Source organism: Limulus polyphemus, unplaced genomic scaffold, assembly GCF_000517525.1.
Source record: "Limulus polyphemus unplaced genomic scaffold, Limulus_polyphemus-2.1.2 Scaffold102, whole genome shotgun sequence".
Taxonomy (NCBI): Eukaryota; Metazoa; Arthropoda; class Merostomata; order Xiphosura; family Limulidae; genus Limulus; species Limulus polyphemus.
The window spans coordinates 56,701-70,502 of record NW_013665712.1 but is presented as its reverse complement, the minus strand read 5'-3'; the positions used below and the strand labels follow the sequence as shown (position 1 = coordinate 70,502).

The window sequence follows — 13,802 nt, the reverse complement described above, 5'->3', positions numbered from 1 at the left end:
GTTTTACTTAACATTTGCCATATTTTATTTATCTATGCTACTGCTATTTGAAGCATTTTTTTAGGTTTTCTTTACAGAAAGTTCTATAGTTTGGTTTTAATTGGATTCGAAATAAGATTTTTATTATTATTATTAGAGTTGCAGCTTTCCTACGTGAGCGCTAGGACGTAGAATGTTTTGCTTGTTAATAGAAAAGTTGTCAATACGTGAAACTACTAAACTTACTTTAAAATGCTTTATGAGTCAGAAGAGTAACCCAATTGACTGGATACTTGTATAGTTAGTTAAATGTCAAAAATCAGACTAGAATTAAGAGGAATTCTCTGATTTTCCTTCTAGGGTAGCAAGCATGCAAGATGCAGCAGATCGAGAGAAGAAACCTTCCATCTTACAAGAGACCATCCACAATCTCGTGAAATCTCGTGAAACCAACGCAATCTGGTTGATTGATAACGAGAGTGGCTTGTTGGATAGTTATTCTCTTTTATATGGAGATGCAACAGCAGCGCATCAGGAGTCTCGTTTTATTTCATTTCATGAAGACGTATTAAAAACAATGTGTATATTTCGTAAGTCAACAGTTAATCATTTACGTTGGCTTTACCATCAAAAATATCCTCACAAGGTATTAGTAGAATTTACAGAGCAATACGAATCTCTGTTTAGGAGGTTGCCAGACATATACGAAAACAAGCAATTTGTTAGACGTTTCCATGAGCGTCTTCGGAAGGTTTATCATCACATTCAAACGTGCAAGCTACAATTTGTGCTCTGATGTTGTGACATGTGTATAATATTTATCTAATGGTATAACATGCGCGCATTTATATAGATATATATTACATGCAAGTTTTATAGAGATCAGAAATAATAATTTATATTGTATATCAAATAAACTGTGTGAAATAATTGTATTAGTTTCTTACCACTGTTTTAATAATGTCAATAATTAATAAAAAACCAAAAAACATAACACAAACACTGCTAACGTAGATTTAACTTTAATTATCCAAACTCTTGTAATTGTATATTTATTTCGAGGTTAACAACCCTATACTAAAATCTTAAACGGTTGTTGCTTATGAGCTTGAACTCAGAACTAGGTGTCTGTCATGTAGTGCACATGACATTAAGAAAAGTAATTATTTAAATATTTCTACACTATCTGAATGAACTTTGCCAGATCACGAGGCTTTATTTTGGCGCCACTTTTAAAAGCCAAGTTGGTTGTGTTTAGTCTCTCTATCCTTACGATAGCATTTAAAGTATCCAGAATCAACTTCAACAACTTTCTTATTCAGTTTTACAACCCCTACCTGACAGACTCCTTCAAAGTACACCAAAATATTTCCAGACAAATTTGTACAAAAACGAGCTACTATACGAAATAGACCCAAGTATCTAGTAAAGACCTACCATAAGTATATAGATAAGCTACCTACAGCTATCATGTAAATATACTACTAGCTTAACATATTACGAGTGTATTAATTTTTTTTTTTTTTTTTTTTTTTTTTTTTTTTTAACGTACAATACACTCCTAATGGACTAAACTAGAGAAGTGTGCGATTATTTATGGAACTATTTGTGAATGTGCAGAAACCAAACGAAAGATAAAGCGATTACGTCACATTAAATGTTAAGAGTATTACCCTAGGAAAGTGGTCAGAGTTAGCGCTCAGGTTTTCGTGTTGTTATAACATTAGCAATTTCCTGAATTTAAAAAGAAAAAGTAAAAATAAAATTAAATAACTGCCAAGAGGGGGGGGGGGGATCTCTGCATCTGACCCCCCAGACACCTAAAGACCCACACAGATATTCATTCGTTCGTAAAAACTTTCTCTCACACAATGGGAAAACCAAAACCTTCTAAAGTTAATTGATATCTTCAGTACAGAGATATGTTAGATATAGCATTTCTAAACAAAAATGTTTAATTTTGTGTGCAATTAGCTTTACGTTAGTAAATTTCTATAAAGAATGAAGAAAACTAACAAGTCAGGGGATATAGTATCAAATATTATAATGTACTTTGCTGTATATTATTAGCGAAACATCGCAAAAGAAAATAAGGCTTTAAAAAAAAAAGAAAAGTTTTAGTTAAAAGTGACATCTTTATATAAAATCAAACCATGATGAATTTGTTTATCAAATAATTTTTTATTGACATTAATAAATAGACTTGACATAATACAGAACTTACGTCAACATAGAATCATAATATACAAACAATGCACAGCTTTATAAGCTAACCTTTGACCCAATTTGTACTTCCATGAATCACCCAAATATTGTGTAGCTACATATCTAGCCAACAAAATGAAACTTGTCCAACTTTTTGGAGTTTTGAAATTAAAATGAAATAATTTTTTTACAAAAAAAATCAAGTAAAATGTATTTAGTTATAAATAGAAAATTTAAACCATTTTGATAATATAACTTGCTGGTACCTTTGATTAAAGCTAAATAGTATATGCCTAATTTATTACTCAAAACAAATATTGAGGTTTTGTAAAATCACATAGTACTTCTTGAAGTAGGGATCTTAATCATTAGGAATTCACAGAAAATGTACCTATAGCACACAGAATAGTACAGGTTACTTTATTATTAAGCATGAATATTTTTCTAATATAGAATAAAAATACTGAAATCATGTTAAGTACTAATTAGGTATCAAAATACAAAATACGATTGATGTTCAATAGCTGACTAAGATTTTACAAGGAAATATTTCTTGCATTTAATGCACACAATAACTTTATCATGCGCATTTAATGCCTACAGATGGAGCTATACACATACATCCTTAAAACACAAGAGTTTCCCGCATTTAAATAATGGTAATTAGCACAACTCCTAGTGTAAATCAAAAATAATAGTTCAGAATTTAGCTGGATAGAAATTGTTTCACAAATGACTAATTTATCCAGCAAAAATAATTATATAAAGAATTACGTCCTTGTTTAAAAGCAAGAGATAATTAGGTTTATTAACGACAAAAACAACTTAAAAACACTTCTAAAGTCCAAATACTGAAGTCATCTGAATAAATCAAATTACGGTAACATCAATTTCAATTATCATAAATCATAGCAGCACAAATTTGTTTTTGTAACTATGAGAACATTGGGATTCGATAAAAAAATATTAAGACCTACATTCATATTGTAATTACAAAGTACTAGTTTTCAAAATTATTTTGCAATTAAATTTACTAAAGTTAAGTGATAAAGGAAATAAAAAAATACCAACACAAACAAATTCTTCCAATTTACGAAATATTTTATGATTTTGTTTCGGAAAGAACAACCTGATTTTGAGGATAATACAGTTGCTCACTTTTATGGTCACAGGTGATTTACGAAATTAGCGTTAGCAACACAATTTGTGTATTTATACTCAATAAAAAAAAGTTCTTATGGTTTAAAGTAGCTTTCGTAACAGCATTCAAAATACACTGAACACGATAAAAAAACCTTTTCCTTCAAGTCACTTTTAAATGGAAATAGATAAATGTACGATAACTCACTGGGATGCATGTTTTACAATCAAAATTTTAAGCTGGAAAGTACTAGAAAATTGATGAAAAAAAGGAACTTAATTCTGTTTTTTTTCAGTTCTACAAGAAATCGAACTTTCTACTCAGAGGATAGTTTTCCCACATCGTTCAAGATCGAGGCATTGTCATTGAAAATCAGTCTTTGGTTTTAAACCAATCTAACAATAACCTAGGTAGTCACATTTGAGTCATACAGTCATTAAAAACTATAAATATGGAACACATACTTCCTATGATTAATTTTAACTGTAGCAACAAATAAAAAATTTATACACGAAACGAGACCAGCTTAGCTTTGTGACTAAGTAACCAGACATAATTTGGCAGTAGTAATAAAACTTTTAAATTCCTATCATCATGAAGAGAGTGCAGGATAAAATTAATCCCAGAATCTGAAAATTAAAATATTTAGATTAAAATACATTAATAAAGCCCAAAGCTCTATTATAACAGAAAGATATACCAAAACTTAAAAAATAATCGAACATAAATTGCTGGCAACATTAAACAACAACAACTTAAAATGGGTTCCATTTAAACAAATATAAAAAAAACTCGAATATTTTACGTATCAAAAGTATCAAAATTTAATTTCAACCAAATAACCTGTGATTGAAGATATCAATAAAGCGATTGAAGAATCATGTTTTTTAGTTACTACGAGCCTTTGTTTTCTGTACAAACTGGATGGATTTTTTTTCCTTTCTCAGGTATATCAGCTAAGTTCGGATTGTCGAACTTTGTGCACAATATTTTTAATGCGATCTCAGAAGCAGGTTAAATACCGGAGTAATACAGCAATAGACAAACATTAAGCACGAAGCTTCAGTGTCAAATAAACTAGAAATAAGCTCCACTTAAAAAATAAATAAATTCGGTGGTGGTTAATAGGCTGGTTTAAGATTCATCGATAAGTAATAATAAGTGTGCACAATTTCGGCAATTACTATTTTAAAGACTTGGTTAGTAGGAGCTTTGAATGGAAATACTAGTATCGAAATTCATCTTTATAAGTCCTCAGACTTACCGCTCAGCCACTGTGTGACGCCACTAATGAAAGCGAGATTTCTTGAATACGGTTTCGCGATCCTTAATGCTATCAAAGACCACTAGGAACATCATAGTCGAACTTCGTACAATACTTACTTAAATTCTGTGAATGTTAATTTATTCTTTACCATTTTCTTGTGCAAGATATTTTGCTATACACATATCAACATGATCTTATGTGTATACCGCAAGAAGGTGAATGCAATTATAAAATAGGAAATGTAGAGCATGTTCAAACGGTGTTCACTTTTAGTTCAGTGGTCCCCAAACTTATTCCAGATGAAGACCAGCTAGTTCCGATCCTACAATTTCACAAACCGCTTCGTACAGACCAGCTAACCCTACAATTTCACAAACCGCTTCGTACAAACAGTATTTTAAAGTACTTTTAAATTACATTGATAAACAATACACTTCAGTAACAATATTTTCAAAGCAAATATTTTGTTTTTCAAACGTCGTCTTGAGCACTGACTCAAATCTTACTGTGGACTCGACAGTTAGAAACCACTGCTTTGAAATATGAGAAAGATCAAAAGGTTTTTTTTTTGTTGTTGTTGTTTTACTTACCAAAACACAGGCAATCCCTATTCCTATACCCCCAAGAACCATCGCATGATCTTGTACAAAACTTTTCACGTTTTCATAGCATTCCTATGCAGATACAAAACATAGAAATGTTAACACTTGAGACACTATTATGTTCAGATATAACTTATATTCTGAAATTCGAACATAAATGTGTATAATTATGGTTTTTCAAAGGTAACCAGTTATCAAATATATCTCTTCAAGAAAAGTTCAAGTCTCAAAGGTATGTGGCAGGGCAATAATATAGGCAGTTTTTACAGCAGTGTAATTACAACAGTATCTTCATTTAATTAAGCACTATGAAGATTAGGGCTAACTTAACAGCTACTAATATTTAGTAATAAGGGCGACCAATTATTTTACACATTTATAATATGCAAACTTTATTTTGAGGGTCGCAGATTTTACAAAATCGAGTATTTTTCAAAGTGAATTCTTGTTTCCCAAAACACTCATACAGTTCTTTTCTAGCCATAATTTTAATTCGCCTGTTTGTGTTATATTCGCAAATAAACTTTAATATTCTAAGATGGCGAACCATTACATATTTGGGCCATGCTTGACGTTTTTTTGTTGTTTTTTTCAAAGTATCATGGCTATGTACAAAGCCACACAATGAACTATGTGTGCTCTGTCCTGGAGTTTAACGTTGCAAGTTCGTAAACTTACAACTGACCTACTAGAGAATACCTGGCTATGCAAATTTTGATGAAAACATGAAATGTGAAAAAAATTAGTTCCAATGAATAACGAATAGGTTAAAAAAAACAAAAAACGCATGTCCTGTCCAATGAACCATTTCATTAACATAATACTGAATTTAATGAAAGTCAACGTATTTTAGGGTTGTTTGTTTGTAATTAAGCACAAAGCTACACAATGGGTTATCTGTAATCTCCCCACCAAAGTTATCGTTTGGGGCACGTGTTTTAGAAACGCATGCGTTAATATATAATAAGAGGTATAGCTTCAAACTATTACATTAATTACATTAATTGTCAATAGGCGATCAAGATCAGCACTATAAAACAATAATGAACTTAATAGAAATTAAAAACGTATCCAAAAGTCATAACGCAGATTGCCTGTGGTAATAGCACCCAAAAGCGTTGGATATATCCCATCTATTAGACAAAATCCAAAAACCAGATGAGAAACCAGTCAGTCAACAGTTGTGGAAAATTCAGTAACGGTACAGAGTTGAGTGCTTACACCCACAACGTCTCAACTCTTACTGCCTTTCACTGTCTGCAGCCAGTTGTGGGAAGGCAGTTACCTTTAAAAAAGATGTAATAAAGTTAAAAGTAGAAATAAGATAAAATTAAGCCACACCAAAAAATATATACTTCTACTAAATAATGCCTACCATCCTCCACCCTTAAAAGTTCTAAAAAATCCTTAAAGTAGAATAAATACCACCCTAATAATTTTACTACACGTTACTCCCAACCTCCACCCTTTTCTGAAAATGACATATTAAAAAAGATCTTAAAAGAACTACAAGACTTACCTTAAGTAGTTATTATTGACACATTATTCAAAAGCCCCCCAGTGGCACAGCGGTATGTCTGCAGACTACAACGCTAGAATCCGGGTTTTGATACTGGTGGTGGGCAGAGTACAGACAGCCCATTGTGTAACTTTGTGCTTAATTACAAACAAACATTATTCAAGTATAGCATGGGATAGCTGAGACAAGCCCAACTACTTGAAGTTAGTCTTTCCAGTCCAGGCTCTACTAAATAAATTTAACTTGCATATTAAAGGTAGCTACCTACCTCTAGTGACAAAAAAGGTTTTTTCCTCATTGAATATTTATCTAATAAAATATTTTGAAATTTATTATAAAACTTGCGAAAAACTTTAGATTTTGTCCGATAGATGGGATAACACCAACGCTTTTGGGTGCTATTACCACAGGCAATCTCCGTTATGACTTTTGGATGACGACCGGAAAGTGCGTAAGGTTTTTTTTTTTTTTTTTTAAATAGAGTTTGGAATTTATATATAAAGAAAAACAAAACAGCAAAAGGCTTCAAAAACTAATCGTAATAGTTTGACTTGGCAAAAACTCTGCATTTGCGTTTTTTTCTCTGAATGTAGTTAATTAATCAAATTTTTCCTTAGAATGCATGACATTTATTCAGAGAGGGCACTTAACTGAAACGATTGTGACTCAAAATGACTTTAGGTTAACTTGTACTGGCCCGGCATTTTTTCGAATTTATCTACTGCGACTGAGCACAATATAATCTGATCTACGTCACATTCATACCTGCCAATTAAATTGATATGTAATTTGAACAATTGAGTAAAAAAAAAAAAAGTTTGACTATGTATATTAGTTATATAATACGAACACGTGTATTAAAGCATATTTTTCTGCACCAATCAACATGTGTTACAACTAATTTTGTTAATATTTTCGTGTTAAGTTTAACATCTTTATTAATTCTCAAATTATACTCTTATTTACAAACCGTTCACTGCTGGTGGGGGTCTAAAGATTGTATCATATGCATTAAGTATCTTTTTTTTTTTTTTTTTTTACCTGTCACGTCACTCAGCGTAAGAAATTGATAGAAAACAAACACACTTTGCGAAATGATTTTTTCATGCAAGGAACTTACGGGAATCCAATAGTATTTACGGAGATTAATTGCAATATTGATGGTATTTTTTGTTTACATTTCCGTGATTTAAATGTTATTAAAAATCCCGTAACCAATAAAGTCATGGACCCACACACAGTTCGATGCATAAATAGTTCAGTAAAAATGTATTTAATATTTTACGAGGCAACCTTAGGCTCAAGTGTCTTCCACAGGGTATCGTTCTAAAGACTAGTAATACAATGACCCCCTCCCCCTGAAGTGTCCATTGGCAGCTTGACTAAATAATTTTTATATTATTAGACACATTTCAAAATCTTTCATTGTTAGGCGGGAAAGGGGATTATACACTGCACACGTTCTTATAGAAATTTGTTGGAAACAAACCATTAACATAATAATACTACGCACGTACCATTAGTTTTTAATTTGGATATCCAGCTTAAAAAGCTAACAAATATATTTTCATTATTTGGCCTTACATTCGTCCACGCTGTATCCGACGAAGGATTCTTCTGACACTGAGAAATCACCGTTATTGATTTACAGCAGCTCTTTGGAACCCGAGGTCCAGTCATTTTAAAGTTTGTGTTCATGTCCATCCAGATCCTGTACGGTAAGTACGAACTGTCACCATCAGGTTTAATCCCACAGCATTCAAACTGAAAAATAAAATCGTAATAAAAGTTTTAACATAAGGGTACTGTAATCAAGGTATACCACTACTGTTAACAATTACGACCGGGACTATTATATAGACCTTCACCATTAAGTCTTCTTGGGGTCATTTATGGTAAGAATTCCTGTGAGGAATTATGTGCAAATTTTATCACTCGCATAAAGAAGCCTCTCGGTTACAATCCCCCACCCCAACTCAAGAACAACTAAATCCTAGAGATCAATTAAAATTCATGATTCATCCTAATCACAAAGCCACAATCCTCATGAAACACACAGAGAAAAGTATAAAGAGCATTACCAAATCCCTTCATTAACGACAAAGCACAGCCAACCAACAAAGGAATATCTGCTTTAACCCCATGTCGACATGTTTGTTTCAACATTGTTACGAACAATGCAAGTTTTACTTGCTCAAGTGCTAACAATGCAACAAAAAATTAAAATAAGGGTAACAATCAAAATACGTTTCTGCTAACAATGCAACCACATATGAAGTGTAACAATTATAATACATTTATCGTAGTCTACAGCACCAACTTTTTTTATTTCTAAACTTTTATTATTCAATGATGAAAAGCGATCAATAAAATCTCACTTCGTCAGCATTGGACATAACAGGATTTAAAGGAAAACAATTAAAATGTGCACTAAAACGTACCTGCTGTTGTATTGCATCCCAAGCTTCCGTTACTGCTGTGACATTCATATACTGCTTAACACTTTTCAACATCCCAGTATGCATGTGCTGCTCCACCTGACAAAAATGTTTTCAATGAGTAAAAACCACACTTACCTCACCATAAAAAGTTATCTACTGAAATTAAAGGTAGTTTGGTTAGTTTATACAGGGCTGGCACAAAATAATTTTGGATATAAATGTACAAGTAGTGGGACAACCATACAATCTACAGCTTTATCAGTTGATAAAGGTGTGTAAAAATACGTGCAGAACACATTTATGACACAAAATATACAAGGTGACCTTAAAATCCTATTGGATTATCAGGTGACGTCACTGTCACACTTAAAGGTGAGTTGGATATCAGATCTCCTTTCACTCATCGACAGAAATTGTTACAACTTTTCAATGTTATTACTTCTCATAAAACACACACGTGTATATATTTATTCAACTCGTGCCACACTATACGCCACGTGGGTATTTCCAATACGTTTTTAAACACCTGTATCACCTGATTAAGCTGTAATTTGTAGGATTCTTCCACCACATAGTTTTTAATCCAAACTTATTTTGAAGCAGTCCTGTATGAAACAATTTTTTTTATTAAAGCGCATTATACCACCTGAAAATCGTTCTTTCCTTGCGGAAAATAAAAAACATTGTAGATTATAATAAAAAACATTCAGTAAAAATACGCCGATACGATTCTGGTGAACTTGTTTGTACCTCCTAAAGTATAACAACTGTATTTAAACGAAAATTTCAGCATGTATGGTATTTGCAAATCACTTATATACTTCAGTTTTAGAAAGAAGTCACAGGAGTTTAAAGTACTTTAAAAAACGAACACCGATACCAGTTTCCGAGATAAAAAAAAAAAAAGCTATTCGGTTTTTGAATGTTTAAGGAAACTTTCCAGTTTTTTTTTACGTAAACTGCACTTAAGTTACAAGTTTTTTTTTATAAACAGACAGAACAGAAGACTAGCTTTTCTCCCAAAGCTACACAAAGGTTATATACGCATAGCCGTCACTAATTTTAAACTGATCAGTCTATAATGAGGGCAGCTAGTCAACATCACCCACTGACAGTTCTGGGCTATTCATAGCGAGATTTGACCTTTTACTTTTATAATACGTTCACGGCACCGAAGTGCGAAGCGCGTTTTTGCGAGAACGAGACACGAATATGAACCTTCGGAATCATAGTCTAGACACGTTAACCCCTGGATACCACCATAGTATGAATATTAATATTTTGAGAGAGAGAACTGGAGGGTGGGGAAATGCTTGGAAAGGTCAGACTCAGCTACCGAGAAACAGAAGTAATATACAATGATATGCAATGATTTTGTACAGCAAGAAAGACTTTATGTGACGATAACATTGCACTTCAAGGATGTGCTAAACTTTTGAAGTTAATCGCAATTTAAATGTCCCGTGTTATCCTTGATACTACTTAATCCATTGTCGATCCGGCTAGTCTAATGATTATGTGCTATTGCCCAACATCACAGTATTTAATACAACAATCCTCCCTGAAGGAAAACGAAGTAAATCTTAGATCACATAGAACACATTCTACTTGGACGTTAGCCTAGAGAATTATGTTGAAGCAGAACAATACACAAAAGTTGAATGGTTCTGTACTGGAAGACGTGACTGAATGGGACTGCTGTAGTTCCAGTTTCGTTAACCATCTTTCTCATGAAGGCAGCCGTGGACTTCGAGGTATGACTATTGGATAATGAATCTTCGTCAACTTTAAAATCTACATTCATGATCTTGTCAACTGTACTAAGAGATAATCACAATTCTATTAAAATGTTATGCTCTCTGGCTCCGCAGCTTTCAACAGTCTAGCCATACGAATATCCAGAATAGATAAGCAACAGGACAATGGAAGTCTAAATGAAAAGTTACAGACCCCTGTGAAAAGTTACCGATTGGTGGAATTCCCCGAAACCAGTATAACTCAGTGACAAGTGGTGAATGGATGATAGATTGGGCTTCATATTGCTTTTTACATCCTAAAAAAATTTCATTATCCACTGCTCAAAGCAAAAATAATCTTAGATATTGTCTGTCCAACCTTTATCCAACTATATTTGTCACTAAGCAATAGAAATGCATAACCTACAAGATCACATGTGGATACAACAAAGAATACACTGGGGAATCACAGCTATCACCGAATATAATATTTTTGTTAAAGAGGTGTGTGTGTGTGTGTGTGTGTGCGCGCGAGTGTTCAGTTGACCGATGATGACCTTAGAGGGCACCGTTTAACAAAAAAAAAATTAAAAAAAAATTCTGTTATTCAATGCCAGAATAACATTTGGACGCTCACTGTTACTAAAGAATAGAGCTATGTTGATCAACTTTTATTTCATTTTGCGGAAATCGGCGAAAATTGCCGAAATTTAACAAGGAAAGTGACGTCGCAGTTACGAGATAGAACATAGACCCTGAATCTGTGAAGCTACGTATAACACTGCTTAATGTAATTTTAAATTTGCTACGTGTACCTTAACAAACATTTGAAAGTTTTTAGTAAATATTAAACGTCTTTTGTACACAAAAAATAACTTTTTAATAAAGTATTTCTTACTAACGATTTGTCTGTAAAACTTAAAAACCATTACTAAATCCTATTTTCAAGGAAAGGCGATTTTCATGCTAAGAATCAAAATAGTTATTTAAATATTACAGTATTAGTACTTAAAACCTCCTAAATGAATAATAAATGTTTTTCGGTAAATCTATTTCACCTCTTATTTTCTCTACCCTAACACTAACTAAGGAAATCAGTCTACAGCGAAACGAAAATTAAAACAACAACAACAAAAAAAGACAAGATGAATAACTTTTTTTCTCTTTTGAACTGGGTAATAAATTTAAATTTTTTTAAATACTCATCTTCATAGTTTCAACTATTAAGCTTTTCACGAATGTTTTCCTTTATTTTTAGGGTTTTGTTGCCTTAGTTTGGACTACATGTAGGAGCAGTTTTCTCTTCCAACAAAAGCAGTAAGTCACAGCGGAAACCCATTAGCTGTTTCACATAAAGAGCAGATGATCTTTGCGTAAGTCTAATTTTGTCTCTTAAATTCGGGTCTCCAAAAAACAAACAAAAACCGACAACAAAAGCAGATTTCAAATATGCATCTTAAAACATGCAAAATAAAACAAAGTTATTGTGTTTATGTTTGTACTTCCCCTTAGCTGGTTTACAACATTTCTACTTTTGCCGAGAGTGTACTAGACTATTAACTATACTGCAAACGTGTTAGTTATTTAACTTTTCTTACGAGGAAACGATGAAAGCTACGTACAGTCCTTCTCAACGACACCAGACCATATATAAAGTAGAAAAATATTTATTTTCGAAATGGGAAAAATTCAACAGGAAAAGCAAAAGAACGAACAGAATTGAAATTTCTGAATGCTTACCAAAAATAAATCACAAAACTTAAGGTGTTTTTGTTTTTTTTAAACAGATGTTAGGCTTAAGAGCTATTTTAACAGGAAAAATTCTTGGTACAACAAAACAATGCCAACATGATACTAGTAATTTTATTGGCCATAATCTTTCATATTTACAAAAAGGTGTCATCATATATTTGAATGTTTAACCGGTAATGTAAAACTGCGGTTGGACTTTAGTCAATGTTATATCTGCAAGCAATATTAGAATAACAAACTAATATTAAGTAAGTCATGTGACCGAGAACAGGAAAATTAAGACGTTTCAGTTTTGTATTTGAAAATTAGAGGTGCGAATATCCTAAAACTGAAATTTTGAAGAACTTACCTCATTACGAAACACAAATCCTAAGATTCCTCCCACAAGCATTATGATAAATATCATGAAAAGGATAACGAAGAACTGGGAAAGAAACATTTAAAGTTTGTTACTTATAAACAAGATATTCACATTGTGCGTGTTCACGTTGAATCGAACACCAGTTAAAAATAATAAATACAAGTTACATACAAGTTAGATTTTACAGAAAACAGTTACTATTTTAATACACAAAACCGAGTCACAGAGCTTTAGACACGTAATCTTTGTTATTATATAGAAACTGATACCAATACTATAGTTCTAATGAAATTATTCACACTTATAACTGAAATTAAACTTCCATTTAAAAACAAATTACGACTTTTACCCAATTTTAATACCTCCTTTAAAATTCACTGGATAAATTCCAGCCAATTACCAAAACAGGATTGCCTGTTGAAGAACGTAGTTTACATTTAGTTTTGTTTGAGATTAAGTGATTTTGAATTCAGTGAAAACTGCAGCTTGTTATTATAGCTCGTGGATCTTGCAAGTGAACGAGAATAAAGAAAAGTGACTGAATTTAAAACAAATCAGTAATAACAGATATTTTCAAATGGTATCGATTTTTCTAATCTACTACATAACAAATACAACGGATTACATAAACTGAAACCACCACTGACCAGGATTTCTTGAAAGGGACAGTCTCAAAATGCTGAATAATATTTCATCTAAAGTCAAAATCACGCCTAACTTCCTGGTAATTCTTATAGCGGAACAACCACAGCCAAACTCATTATTCAAGAATGTTTTATTATATATATATATATATATA

The 13,802-nt window shown here is 32.3% G+C and overlaps 2 protein-coding genes across 2 annotated transcripts in view; one reads left to right on the top strand and one right to left on the bottom strand.

Moving 5' to 3' along the window:
• Positions 1-844, top strand: part of LOC111088700 (extracellular serine/threonine protein kinase four-jointed-like) — a 50,871-nt gene extending 50,027 nt beyond the window's left edge. Inside the window, exon 6 of the mRNA XM_022399512.1 lies at positions 340-844. Coding sequence (XP_022255220.1) covers positions 340-775 — 436 coding nt within the window. The 3' untranslated portion in view covers positions 776-844. The remainder of the gene's footprint in view (positions 1-339) is intronic.
• Positions 845-1,671: 827 nt separating this feature from the next.
• LOC106470107 (tetraspanin-4-like) overlaps positions 1,672-13,802 on the bottom strand; it is a 15,955-nt gene continuing 3,824 nt past the window's right edge. Inside the window, exons 3-7 of the mRNA XM_022399645.1 lie at positions 12,992-13,066; positions 9,155-9,250; positions 8,298-8,477; positions 5,183-5,266; positions 1,672-1,713 (exon numbers count right to left, since the gene is read on the bottom strand). Coding sequence (XP_022255353.1) covers positions 1,672-1,713; positions 5,183-5,266; positions 8,298-8,477; positions 9,155-9,250; positions 12,992-13,066 — 477 coding nt within the window. The remainder of the gene's footprint in view (positions 1,714-5,182; positions 5,267-8,297; positions 8,478-9,154; positions 9,251-12,991; positions 13,067-13,802) is intronic.